Source organism: Siniperca chuatsi, linkage group LG15, assembly GCF_020085105.1.
Source record: "Siniperca chuatsi isolate FFG_IHB_CAS linkage group LG15, ASM2008510v1, whole genome shotgun sequence".
In the NCBI taxonomy this organism is placed as follows: Eukaryota; Metazoa; Chordata; class Actinopteri; order Centrarchiformes; family Sinipercidae; genus Siniperca; species Siniperca chuatsi.
In genome coordinates this window covers 6,108,175-6,122,979 of record NC_058056.1, presented here as the reverse complement: position 1 = coordinate 6,122,979, position 14,805 = coordinate 6,108,175, and the positions used below count along the sequence as shown (strand labels likewise).

General features: G+C 41.2%; 1 protein-coding gene across 2 annotated transcripts; it reads left to right on the top strand.

Annotated features, from left to right (window-relative positions):
- Window positions 1–117: 117 nt before the first annotated feature.
- Window positions 118–13,885, top strand: kcnk5a (potassium channel, subfamily K, member 5a). 2 transcript variants are annotated; one of them, XM_044166628.1, is made up of 5 exons: window positions 118–620; window positions 9,472–9,583; window positions 9,992–10,158; window positions 10,291–10,459; window positions 10,716–13,885. In XM_044166628.1, the coding sequence occupies exons 1-5, from the start codon at window positions 435–437 to the stop codon at window positions 11,654–11,656; spliced, it is 1,575 nt and encodes a 524-aa protein (XP_044022563.1). In that variant the 5' UTR covers window positions 118–434; the 3' UTR covers window positions 11,657–13,885. The 2 variants fall into 2 exon arrangements, with proteins under 2 accessions (XP_044022563.1, XP_044022562.1); XM_044166627.1 differs by lacking the exon at window positions 118–620 and adding an exon at window positions 4,798–5,464.
- Window positions 13,886–14,805: the final 920 nt, after the last annotated feature.

Below are 14,805 nucleotides of genomic sequence, written 5' to 3'. Positions count from 1 at the left end.
AAAAAAAAACTACAAACAACCGCCCCCCTGCCCCCACCCCCCCACCACCAACCCTCCACCCCTCCCTGTGATTTCTGGGCGGATCCCAGTTGCTCTTTCTCCACTCCACAACTCGGAGTGCAGTAGTTCAGCAGCCAGTGTGTCTCTGGCTGCGCACGTGGACAGAATACTATTACGGCTGCGGTTCCTCGCGCGCTCAGGCCCGCTTTATGACCACTTTGATCCTGTTATGTCTCGAGCCCAATGCTGTCAGCTGCGGCACGTTTCACTCATTTTTCAGAGCCCTCGCGCGGAAGAAGAAACATTCTGTAAACCAAAAGACTTGCTGAGAATGAGTCCCGCATAACTTCGGGTATTGTTGTTATCTACCCCCTCCTTTCTCTCTCTTTTTCCCCCTGTCCCGCGCTCTCCAAGTTGAGTCATTGCACATAAGTATGGTAGATAAAGGCCCCTTGTTGACTTCTGCCATTATTTTTTATCTGTCCATTGGGGCAGCAATTTTTCAAGTCCTGGAGGAGCCCAATTGGAAGCTGGCCGCAAAGCACTATAGTGCCCAGAAGGTTAAAATACTTGAGGACTATCCCTGTCTGACGGAAGATGATTTGGACAGAATATTAGAGGTATGGACACGTTCTTAAACTGAACATTTTCTTCCTGTTGAATCTCTCCAACACATGTGTTGCGGCACGCCTATTTCACGCCACATGAAGATGATGTAAAAGTGCATCGCCTAATCGGTGTTGAAATATTGTGTTGGTGCGGTTTTCTCAGACTTGAACGTTGTGACACATGAAGCTGGTATGTAAGCCTTCACCAAACACTAACAGAACTCCTGAGGAGCGAGATGTTGTCACTCCATGGTTCATGTTTTGTGGGACAACACACCCACACTTAGTTTACCAGCCCGAAGGCTTAAACGGCAAAATATTACAACATATAGGCAATTATCAGCAAAATTCCCTGAATTGTTACAAAGTCTGAGAAAAAGCTGGTAGATATCCGGTGTAATCTTTGGTGGGGCCCTTGTGTCCATGCCTAGTGATGATAATTATTGTATTACCTAGCTCAGTTAACTTTCTGTTTTAACACTGACTGTCTGTCTTCAGCAATGATTATGATAACTGGGTGTGGAGGGCCAGGCTGTAACATCAGCCCTTAAAAGCTGCAGTACATGGTGTTCCATTGCCAATTTCTTGTCAAAATGTCAATCCCTTAACCAGTAGTAAAGCTGGGGGCCATTGACCTCTGTGGTTTTACCATCGGCACTAAATGAACACAGTAAGTCAACACTACTGTGATTTCACAGGTGTCTGCCCGGTGACATGTTGTTTGTTCACTTCCTTGAAATGTGGAGCCTTTATGACCTTGCTTCTTTCCATTTGTCTGAGATGTTTGAGTATGACAAGAAGATATGATCTTAGCGCGGCGGTGCCACGTCCTTCGCCGAGGAAGACGAGTGCAGAAAAGACGAGTCGATTTTTAATATGTTTGCAGTGGTGTAATGCAACATATATCCCAGAGGAACCCTTTTCTGCACTGACAGTGGTTCGTTTTCTGTCAAGACAAGGAAATCAGGCATCACTGAAATGCCATTGTTTTGCTTTTTGCACTTGCAAGTATGACCAGAAATACGTCTCAACCTGTTCCCCTTCGTGGGCCCACATCAGTATTAGGGAGCTGTATCCCCCCCCCCCTGCTTTTCCTTTTTGTGTTTGGGGGGGACTGAAAGGGATATGCCTATGAACCTCCCCCCCCATTCGTGGCCAAATCTGCTTCTGAATGCAGTCAGGGATATTCTGGTTGAGAGATTTTGGAAATTTCCCTTTGGCAGTTGCTGAAAGAACCGGGATTGAACTCCTGGAGGTAGTGTAACTGAAACTGAAACATTTCCTGCTCTCTGTGTCCATCTGTGGGATTTCAAGGCATGATTGACTTCTTAACCCTTTCCCCAGTTACGCGGCCAGTTGTGCTGTCCTGTTATCATCATTCTAAAGTCTACCAGTATTTTTCCTCTGTTGGTGTTTGCCAAGACACCTGCTGCAGAGGCTTTGGAGTCAGTATATTAAAACAGTTAAACATACAGTATATCACCCTTGAGTTGCCTTTATCAACTTTATTTGTGTTGGGAGCAGAGATTCTATTAGGTTTCCATTGTGGAAACTTTGCTCAGCTTGTTAACAATTAAAATATATAAGCAGGCTTAACGAGAGAAGGCGACACTCTTGTAAACCTTAGTCTTCTATGTTTTATTAACAAGGAGTTTACTATTAACTATAGGACCCTTGAAGTGGTCACAGTTTACAGATTGGATTTTATGGTCCATCAATGTTGGCTCTTGAGAAGCTGTTATAAAACTTCAGTTGGGGGTGGGGGTGGCTGCACATTATCTCTACTGCAAATAAAAAAATCAACACTTGGGGCGTCCTGGTCGTAGCATGAAGCGTAAGCGTTTCAGCGTTGCCCAGAAGTATTGTGGACATGCAGTAGGTTTTGCATTATAAAGTTTCCAGCATAGCACACACTTCTGTAAACTATGATGCACGTACGTACAGTATATCTCAGTCGTAAAAGTAGCGTGTGTTTCCACAGCTTGTCGATTAATTTTCTCTTGATCGACTAATCGTTCCAAGCTCTAATTTAAAGCAAAAGTAATTTAATATTAAAATATTCAGATTAAATTGTATTTAAAAAAAGTTCATCAGCTATGTGTTCTAGTTTTCTGCTGAAGGAAAAAAATGCAGCAATTTTTATGATGGTTTATGATCTTTTTTTCTTTTTTTTTTTTGTTCAGCCAAGAATATCTTGACCCAGGGGCAAGAGTTACCTGCAATGAATCGAACTGTGACCAGTGATGCAAACTTTAAATTAGCCTTTCGTCAGTGCAGCTTTGCTTGCTTTGGCAGATCACGTTTATGTGGCCAAATAAGAAGTTTACAAACACCACTCAGCGCCCTGCTGTCGCATGCGTGAAGTGAAACACGGCACCTTTTTGTAAGAATGAAAAGGCACAAGTGGACGAAGTAGCAATCTGTTTTCGGGGATAGCTAACTTGGCATGTGCTTACGGTGCTGTCTTCTTTTGAAAAGTGTTAAAAGAAGACATTGCACTGACGTCATGGAAGGTAGCAATGTATTTTAATGTCATGAGTTTGGGTTTAGGCTAGTAGTTAGCAAGACAGAAATGTCTTTATTGCCTTGTATACCTGATTTGATTTGACTTCAGACCCAGATGGCTGCATGCACTGTACATTATCAGTGCAATGTGAGAATGTCACAGTTTTAAATCGGCATACCAATCTGCACTGGAGGTTTACCTAGTTTAGCAATGAACCTGCAACGAGGCCAAACCAAGTTTCAATTGAGTGTAATATTTGCTTAAATGTTTATCTACGTAATAAAGACATTGGGGAATAAAGACAAATGCCATATGTGGTGTTAATGAAGTAAGTATTTCAATCTCATGCAGTATTAACAGCCACTCACAAATCTGTTAATGGTGTCATGTGCTCTGCTTACCAGATGTAAGAATCCTTTCACTGTCTGTGAATTTTACAGCGTGCCCCTTTTATGTCTTTACCAAATCCCTCTTAATGTTAATTTGTGAAGGTTTTGCATTGGTGCGCACAGTGCAAATCTTAGCATTGTTTCCCGGACGCATTGTTTGCAACCCATACACTTCAGGATCAGAAATCAATACATAATTGCATGGAAGCGCTTGAGTGACTTCACAAGCAGCTGTTGTGTTGTGCTTGTATCCTGGAAGTGGAAAAATACCTAGGACCTGGAGTGGTATGCTGAGCTGCCAGATGACCTGATAACAGTTGCAGTCTGTCATTGTGGTTTTTACTGTTCTTTGGTTATCAGTGTGCCACTGGCAGATTGCTATGCCTGCAGTTTGGCAATATTTTCAGTTCCACAAAAGTGAAGGAGTACTTTACTTGAATAGTGTGGCACAGAGTCCGTTTTGGTCATGGGATGTGTGTGACATGTGTTATGGTTTGGCTGCTTTTTAGGGCACCGCATTGTGATTTTCAATATTAATAAGTCAACAAAAGTATTTCTTATCAAGACTTTCTGCAATCAATTTATTATGGATGTCTAACTTAAAAGTGGCAAATCATGTCTAGCTCAGCAGTTGATTTCTGTTTCAGTATAACCATATCCCAACATATGTATGCTCAATGAGTAAATTATTATTGCTGTAATTATTGCTTTGTTTCAGAAAATATCATAAATGTCCAATAGAAAATTCCCAAAGGTCTTCAGAGATCTTGCTTTTCCTGTTACCACCCTGCAGTCTCTCTCTGATGCTGTTTTCTGTTTACTGCGACGTGCAGCTGATTGCACAACATGTTTAACAGAAATTGCGTGTTTTTGAAGGCATTGGCAGCATTCTGTCATGTTGTGCCTATACCGGTCATAGCCTAAAGTGATACTTTGCACCATTTTTGGCATCTTTTGTGTCTATTTTTGTTAAATCATTATTAAAATATACACCAGTGATAACTGATAATGTACAGTTCACTAATCAATCAATCAATCAGTCATTTATTAATGACCACACGACCGAGGTTGGTGGAATTTGCTTTCGGCACTGCATGGTAGGTAAGCTCAATTCAACAAACTGTATCATATTTAGGGCTGTAACTAATGATGATATTCATTATCGATTAGTCTGCCCATTATTATTATTATTATTATTTTCCCTCCTTATTTCATTTGTCATGCACTGGGTGTGCCACTGAACATCATTTGGAGAGATTTATAACTGCAAAATTCCTTTACCAAGATTGCTGGATAATTTGCTGTTTTTTCCATTTTTTTATTTTCCAGAACTAACTGACATTTACAGAAGAAAAACAGTTTTTAGAGAAGCATCTTCTGCCGATCTTTTCCAATACTGTGTTGGGGTCTAATGAGCTCTTCTTAAAAACTCTTATTTCATCCAGTCCATTTTTCATGAATTGTCCAACATGTATATCCATGTTGGTAGCCTTGGTCTGATATCCAGTTGTCCAGTGGTCAGGCTTGCAGAGAAACGTGGTGAAAAACACGGTGAAAAAAAATAAACACTGTCTCACTGCGACGACATTGACAAGGTGTCATTTTGTACGATCAATTTAGCCAGACCTTGCCTTAACAAACGCCACGTTTCTACACCATTAGCGGTTGGCATGTAGCTAACGTTAGCTTTTGGCTAGGGTAACAATAGTATGACAACAGTTGAGCATCATGTATGTGATTCACCTTCAACCGACTTGTCATCCGTTTCCGTGTCTTCCACCAGCGCAGTAGCTGAGCCGCTGCTCCAGAAAAGGCTGGCCTGTGACCCAGCAACGCATCGATCCAGACGGTCAAACCACTTGCTGCTCTTCGCCGGTCGGAGCTCGACCAATCAGAAATGTTCAGCGCAGCAAGCCCCATCCCGAAAGCACTACTCCCAGAGCAGGGACCTTTTTGGCGGGGTAAAATAATGTCCCCGGAACTTAATTTAGACCCTGGTCCCTGCGGTGGAAACGCATCGAGTTCCTCCAAAGGTTCCTAGTCCCTGGGGAACGTTCCTGCGGTGGAAAAGCAGCTCAAGTGTCTTATCCCCCCCCCCCCCCATGCTTGTGCTTTTTGCCTTGTTCTCAGGGTTATTTGTGACCTGAATTCAATTCAATTTTATTTATATAGCACCAGTTCATAACAGAAGTTATCTCATTGCACTTTTGCTTTTGAGCAGGTCTAGACCGTACCCTTTATAATACTGAAGTGACCATGAGTTGAGCAGAGGCTGAACCTTCAATCTTTTTTAAGGACCTTGTGCATTGCAAAGCCTGTTCAGTCATGTATGAGCATCTTTTTACCAGTTAGTGCTTTGCGGACCTATGAAAAAAATAAACTTCTCCTTCCTAGTCTGTGTAGGTGACAGGCAAGGCAGTTAAATGGTAGCAATACATGATATTTAAAGATTTGCACTGAACAGTGAACATGTTAAAAGCATGTTAAAGTCTGCCTTAGTTTTAAAGGTTATATTCCTTGTCCTTTATTTCAGTGACATGTGAGTGAGCGCAGTGCCCTCCATAGTATAATTTAGCTTGCACTCTGACCTCATTGTATTCACGTGAATCAGTGTTTTGTTCCTCTCAAACTTCACCACTTTTTTATCTGGCAGACTGTGATCATGTGCAAATCACCCTCGTTGGACTAGAATAAGGTGCAGAGCTGAGCACACACACAGACCACAGACATAACACACAAACATAACATGGGTCACTTTTTCCACATAGCAAACAAACCTCAAACACCCTATAGCTAGTGGGGTGAATTTTCATACTGGCCACAAACAGAGGAATGAATGAATCAGTGATTGTTTTGGGGGATTTGCCAAACGCTGTCTGTCATTTAGACACTTTCATTTTATAAAACATGTGCAGTGGTGTTGTTGTAAACGCCTTATCACTTTCCATAGTACACGCCGCAGTGCTGGAAACCTTCAGTACATGTGATGCCCTTTACCCTTTTTTCTGTGGGCAGATTTGAGGAGTGAACACACAAGTTCTTTATCAGGTTACCAGAGTAACCTGTTTTTGGTTTGATACAGTCTGCTGTAGTGTCTCTCCTTGTTTCAAGATTTGTGCAAAAAATGTTGTTACAGGAACATTTTGATAGTAAAAAATACATTGCACAGATTGCTATTGTGAGTCAATTTTACACAGTTGGAGGGTAAATAGAGCCAAACATTTTCTTTCTATCTTTTTGCAGGTAGACTGTGAAAATCTCAAAATATCTACACGATTGTTAACTGGTTCATCTGGTGTACAGGGATATGCAGTTGTGGGATATCAAAGGTTCCTCTAATCAACTTTTTTGCTTCATGTTATCATTATGAAGTAAATATTGATTGCACAGTGTAATGGCTATAGAATAATGACACCATCCGCATTTAGATTGGTTTCTCTATAAGCCTTGCCTATGCTATTCTGTCTGCCAACAGGCACGATTTTTCCCAGAAAATTTAAGGAACGATCTACGGCACAAACCTTTCTTCTTTTTTTTTTTCTTTTTTTTTAAAAGTACCCCTCCACTCAAAAATGTTTTTCTTTATGTTTAAGTCCCCTGAAATGTCAGACCTTGACTTTACCGACTTGTATCTATGCAAAGTTTGCCACTGAGTTTGCCTGAGAGGTGTTTTCACATTCCTCTGCTGAAGGGGGAGTTGTCTCTACATTTCCCTAAAATCTGAGATTCAAACGTAATTCGAAAGCCAATCGCAATGCCACTGGCAAAAAAACCTGTAACCTCCCGCGCATAGCGGACTTGTGAGTACAGAGAGCGAGAGTTTGCACTAAGTTAGCATAGCGAAGGTTGTGTTTTTGGATGTAAACCGGATCCTGGAGCTTCCTTCCACTATCTACTAACGTTACATAATAACAATATGACATGGTAGCAGATATTATTGTATGTTTCACAACCACTAAGGCTGTGTCAGCCACTGCCAGTTACAAGCTAACAAACAACATAAACAAATAAAAGATGCTAACTACATTTACCATGCTGATACGTCTGCTAGTCGCCGATTTTGGTGCACATTAGACTCGTCATCTGGGTCTGACTGACGCTCAAACATGTACTCCTGAATCTCACTGATGTTTCCTCTAACTCTAGCCATATTGACGTACTGTACCGCTCTCTCACCATAGATGTATGTCTCTCACCCACATTCATGCTCTCACCAGCACCGGTCAACCTAACGCGCGGCGGTGGTGGGCGGGGCATTCATAGATCCAGAATTTCTCTGTGAGGGAGAAAGAGTAGATGTGCTTCCAGCCCCTTTTCAGAGTTTCTTTTTTGACTTTTTATGTGGGATAACCATGTTAAACAAAATATTAATCATAGCAGAGTATTTTAACATACTTTAAAATGTGTCTGGGGGGGGGGACTTTAAGAGTTTTTTATTTTTTGGCATTTTTGCTTTATTTGATATAGTAGGGAGAGACAGTAAATGCAGGGTGGAGAGAGGGGATGACATGCAGCAAAGGGCCCGGGTTCGAACCCGAGCCGCTGCTGTTAGGACTCGGCCTTGATACATGGTACACGCTCTACCAGGTTAGCTATCGGGGTGCCCCACAAACCTCTTTCTATTGTCTTATTGCTATATGATAAATGTGGAATATTGCACAGGCAAATCTGATGACACGCTTCTTATATCTGCGTACACTACGTTTTAGTTGCATTGAGTATACTACCTAAATAAACTGGTCTTTTGATTTCTAGAGGGCTTTTCTTCCTGTAAGCTACGGTAGCTAACCCAGTTCACTTTTCTCAACACATACTTGAAAAGGGTTGAAAAGTTGTCTCTTACCACTTGAAGCCAAATAAGATTTTAGCCTCAACATGGCCAATAACAAGGTTACCCCATGCATATAAATGTACCCAGTAATTACAGATGCTGTGGACTGTCAAATGTGAAAGTGCGTAAGCAGGACAGTTGTCCACTCTAGTGACTCTTTAATTTCTGGTCATGGTTCGAACATAAAGTTGGTCATCACTACTGTCATCCTAAAGCCCAATGGAGGAACTGTGTTGTTTCAACAGACAAAAGAATGGCCACCCCTTGCGCTGGTAATTACAGAGCAGAACTGTCACAGGCCTGTTATTATTAAAGAAGCAAGCATATTCCAGTACTTAAGAGCTTATGTGAATTTTGCCAACCCCTGCAGATTTCCCCCCTTCAAGCACATTTGGAGAAAGAAGAACTTTGTGGGGGGATTGCATTGTCCCCCCCCCCCATCATGGCAGGGGGTTTGTGAATTCCCAACATGGGGAATTCAGTTTCTGTTGTGGCTGTTCAAGCACACACATTGGTTGGGAATGATTGATTAAGCATTTTCTGTCTCCTTTGGATGTCAACACTAAAACTTCCTTGCAAGAGTGAGCTGATGGTATCCCATGCTCTAGGTGCTTAGAGACAAATATTACCTGTGGATTGAGCACAAAATAATACCCTCTTTCCCTGAAGAATTTCTTGTATTGTACATATTCAATGTAACTTAGAATCATGAAAAAGAAACGTAAGAGAGAACAACCACTGAAGAACCACCTGGTGCCTTTTTTAATCCATGCATCATCACGCGATTATGAAATAGCTGTTTATGGATGCGGCACTTGCCTTCCTGTTTCCCTACCCACTGTAAGGAGTGGTTGGAACTATAAAGCCCTCAGGTTAACTGCAATTCTCCCGGGTGCCTGAGTGTCGTTCCAGCTCATCAGTAGAACTAGAGATACCATCAACATATCACAGGAAGGATGTGGTGGAAGAAATGGAGCTTACACATGACACACTTCCTGTCTTCCTTTAGCTTGGCCAGATTGTGCTCTTTTATAACTTCCATTTGATAGCATCCATTTGTTTGGCATCCATTCATTTCTCTTTAAGTTGAATTGAAGCTTATACTCACTTGTGGTCTTTAACCTTCTCTGTCTTCAGGTGGTGTCTGATGCTGCAGACCAAGGGGTCACTATAACTGGCAGCAAGACCTTCAACAACTGGAACTGGCCAAACGCTGTTATCTTTGCCGCCACTGTTATCACTACTATCGGTAAGTAGTTTTGGAGGTTCAGCAGTGACAGATCTAGTTCTGTTGGGAAAAGAGGCATGTTTTTGTGTTTTTGTCAAACTTTTTTTGAATGTTTAAGAGAAAATGATACTGAGTAATGTTACAGTTGTTGGCAGAAACATGCACTGAGCTATCAGGCAGACTTTTAAAACTGTCTTACTTTGTTCCCTTGGGAGGAACTCAATCTCTCAATCAGCTGTTGGATGTTTTGGCAAGGAGTGTATAAATTAAATGTACATGACAACACTGATGAAATAGTCTTGGATTAAGAACCTGTAATTTCCTACTCCTCCTGTAAAGCTATGCTAAAGAGACATACATAATTGTACATAGTTGAAACAATCTAACCACTAACCCTAACCACTTTGTTTTCACTTTCAATTTTTAAAGGATATGGGAACATTGCCCCTAAAACGTCAGCAGGCCGTGTATTTTGCATCTTCTATGGGCTGTTTGGTGTGCCTTTATGTCTTACCTGGATCAGTGAGCTAGGAAAGTTCTTCGGTGGCAGAGCCAAGCACCTGGGCCAGTATCTAACCAAGAAAGGATTTTCACTGGTAAGTCGATATGAGTTTCCCCCCCACACACACACACACACACACACTTCAGGGCAAAGTACTTGCATCTCTGTGTGGTATCACAAAGCCTTCACCTGAAGTAATGCTTCTTGTTTTGTTTTGTTTTTCCAGAGAAAGGCTCAATTTACCTGCACTGCTATTTTTCTCCTCTGGGGTGTGCTGGTCCATCTAGTACTTCCACCTTTTGTATTTATGTCCCAAGAGGGTTGGACATATATTGAAGGCTTGTACTTCTCATTTGTCACCTTGACCACAATTGGCTTTGGGGACTTGGTAGCAGGTAAGCTGGGAAATAAATATTTTCAGTTTATTAACTTAAGCCAGAAAACCTGTAGTTCAAAGCATAAATTAAACCCCTTGATCACATTTCCAAAACAGTTTTTGAATCAGTTGTTTAATCACATCCAAGTTGTACACAGATAACATGGGCATTATGGTGGATCTCTTAGACGATTCTTTTGATTGAACCAATAAAATTAAACCAGGCCATAACTTTGGATTCAAATGACCTTTGACCATTTTGTTTGTCCTTGCAGGTGTGGAACCAAACAAAGAATACCCAACTCTGTACCGTTACTTTGTGGAAGTGTGGATTTATCTGGGGTTGGCCTGGCTTTCTTTGTTCTTCAACTGGAAAGTGCGGATGGTGATTGAGGCCCACAAGGCACTGAAGAAACGGCGAAAGCTGCGCAAGCTATCTCTTGATGAACTCCGGCACTACAAGGAGTCTCACAAGGCTGCCCTTCGTTTGCCACCCACTCCTAATGACGTCAACATCTTCAGCTTCTTGTCCAAGAAACAGGAAGGCTATAATGACTTGATTAAGCAGATTGGCACCAAAAAAGATGGCAGAAGCAACAGCGGCAGTGCCATCACCGTCAATAAATCCAAAGAGATCGGTCGTTCCAAGAGTTGTAATGATGCTCCCATGTTTAATGGTCACACCATCCTCAGTCTGGACCGGTCACCACGCCAAAAGAGACGCTACAGTTTCAGTGACCGTGTCACTGTTGCTTTTTCAAAGTCCAAGAACTACCTCCTGGGCTCAGACAATGGTTTGCTGCTAACAGAGGACCATGTAGAGGGTGACCTAGAACTTGACCAGGACCAAATGTATGAGAACCAGCTTGACAAGGACGTCGACCTAGAGAACGGAGGAGTGGGAGATTGCGGAGCAGGTGGTCGAAGGACATGGGACTCTAAAGAGTACCATCCCCTAACATTCCAAAATGCAAACATTACTTTTATAGACGAGGAGAACTTTCTCAGCAATAACTTGGAGGAGGAGGATGACGATGATGATTCTAAAGCAAAACTGTCCATTACGACATGTGATGAAAACATTGAAACAAACTCCAAGGAGGAACAGAGTTCTGAATCTGAAGGGTCTGTGTTCACTAGTGACTGTTTAGAACACAGCCAGTCCTATGAGAAACTTGTAGAGGAATATGCAAAGGAAGAAAATATAGAATCTTGATCTTCTGTTGTCCACTGTGTTGGTATTGAAGTATATGTATTCAAATATGAATTTTTTGAAAGAATGTCAAAGTCCGATGGCTCTTTGGGGTCTGATAATGATAATGAAGGACTGCAAAGCCAAGATCAAATTTCAAATGAATGTTCTGTTCTTAGCTGAAAAATGAAAATCCACATCACTTTGACTATTTTTAGAGTTGAGCTTCCTATAAACTCAACAAATATGTCCTACATCTGGATGAATATGTACTACAGAGCTTGACACACAGCCCCATGAGTATTTAACATCTGCTCTATTTAAGTCTTTTTATATGGTTTGAGAAACTATATGCCACACATTTATTGTAATGTCCAAACCAGTAACTATTTTCCATGAGTGCTTTTTTTTTTTTTTTTTTCTCATCGGCTGGTAGGAGATTATATGTGGACATGTATCTGATTTCCTATAGTTTCTTCGATGTATATGCACCATATTGGTGTTTTTATAATATTTATTAAAATGAAGGACACAGTAGCTTTTTATTTAGTGGCTACATGGGTTTATACGTCTCCCATTGCACAATTCTACCAAATGAGGACAGTTAAAGTCCATTTCAGTGCAGATTGTCCTTTTAAAAACCTGAGCCAAACATTTATCCTTAAAGAAAATGAAGGGGGTTGAGGGCCAATTCTCCGTCTTTTTTTTTTCTTTGGTATTTTATTAGTTTCTTTTGTGAGGTCCTTGATAACTTGTTGTGTCTCAGACTGCTGTTTATTTTGACTGTAAGCAATAGAATTGTGACTGCACTAGAGGCCATCGCTGATGCATAGGCAACATCTGGGAGTCTAGAACCAACTGAGAGTCAACTTTGAAGGGAAAATCATAAATTTTTCGAACAGAAAAGCATTTATGGCAAAAATCTGAATATCCTGCCAGAGAGACACTCTAAACTAAGATTTGTTTGCCTTTTCTTAACACTTCTTTTTTTTTTTTTTTGACTGCTGTAAAAAATCTGCTTTGGAAATGATCCTCCTGCCTGTCAGAATACACTCAAACTGGTTTAGTGAACATGTTCTTTATTGTTGTGTTTTTCAGCTGACAGCATGTCAAGTGTCGATCTGCGGCTTCTGGGCCATCTCCCACGGCACTGCATAATGGGAACAAAAGTTTGACGGCAACAATATCACTTTTTGTCTCTTCCACTTCATTGTATTTGCCATGTAAATATTGGCTGAAAGCCCACCAGTGGCCACAGACACGGCTCTGCTCAGGCCGTGGCCTTGCTACTCGTGTTTATCTTTGGGGGCTCGCACTGGCATGAATGACACAAGTACCACTTATGACATGCAGCCAAGGTTAACTTATAACAGATCGATGCTCTCGACGTACATTTCAGTCATGAGACATAAAGTCAGCAGTATTGGTGCTCTTGTTTCATGTGAACACAAAGCTGTAAACTCAAGGGACTAAAATATAATGTCCATTGCTTTTCACAGTCTCATTTTTGAAAGGGGCCCTTAGTTCACCCTGCTCACCCGCTGCCTTTTGCACACGTTAACTTGCACACAAAAACTTGAAACACTGTTACTTTTGAATAGTAGGATGGCAGTGTTTGCAATGTCACACAGGGCTACTTTGAATTTAGCACCAGTTTCCTTGTTGAAGCCAGTTGGATAATTAACTGTATATACTATGGTCCAGTATTTGTAGTTTTTTTTTTTTTTTTTTTTTTTGGATGGACCACACCATCCTAACCAATGACTGCTAATAAGTGAAAATGCCTTAAATCCACTGCAAAGCAGAGGATATATAGTACAATGTAACATCTACAGTATTGAATGTTCTTGTAATGATTCACTGACAAGGTATAATCTTTAAACTGGGTGTTTCTATTGTTTCCCTTCTCTCCCTTTTCTATTTCGTCACAGGGCTAAGTGAACATTCCTCTCTCTTCATTTTCACTGGTTTTCCTTGATGTTTTAGTGTAGCATTGTCATGCAGCCATGGTACTTGTCTGGACTGAATTTCAAGCGTGTCTCTAGATTGTAACAGGTTAGGCTGGTTTAACCCATTGTCCAAAGTTTTCCAGTTGCTCCATTGTGTAAAACTCCAGTATAGTTGTGTTTTTAGTTGTCTTTTTTTTAATGATTAAATTATTCATGTTTGAACAAGTTTTTGTATATGAATTCCAAACAAAATTGTATATTTCATGTAAATAAACATTTTAATAAAACAAGTGTTTTTACAAAACGGTGCATATGTACATACAGTACACGAAACAAGCGTCCAGGCTGCTTTTCTAGCGTGCGCTTGCAGTGCATACAGTCAGTGTGGTCAAGTTTGGGCTGCGCGCGGAGGTCCACACGGGTCAATGCGGACCCTCGCAGACCTGGGCAGATGGGGACGTTTGTGTCACGCAGACCCACGCGACCATACCAGAAACCATGCATTGGCCTTACACGTCATGTGGCGCCCTACTGAGTAGTTGTGTAATATCTTCTGTGGCTCTGGAAGGGAGCCTTCCAAAGTTTGAAAAAAAAAAAAAGAACCCTGATGATGTCATAAGGATCATCTCAGCTTGGACTTAAATTTTTTTAGCTATGCTCATTTTTAGCCATGGCTCTAGGGATGGAAATGTTGCTTGCTTGGTCGGTCAGTCGGCCCACCACTTTGGTCCAGACAGAAATAGCTAAGCTAACGTACGATAGAATGACCGTTTTCCTGGAAGTGCAAAAGGTAAAAATGCATGAGACATACACATAAATGCATTTCAGTCCTTTGCAATAGGTGCTCTTTTTTTTCTCTCTTTCAAAATACACTAGTTAGACATACTTTAGTAAAATGTGGGCTTATTTTTTAAGAGTATTAAATGTGTTCTTGGATCCTGTTGCACAGTCACACCTGTTTTACTGAATCTTTCAGTTACATCTAAGTTGAAAATTTTTATTGAGATTCTGAAATTACATCCTCTTTCAACAAGTTTTGTCAACAAAGTTCTTGTGCAACGTTTGCATGGTGTATTAACTTTTTATCATAGTGACACCTGGCATTGCTTATTATGCACACAAACTTCAAGGTCATGCTGTCAGACAAGTGAACAACACTGCAGAAGGAGCCGAAAGCTGATATGCAAACCTAGCCATAATAACAACGCTGCACACCGAATAATG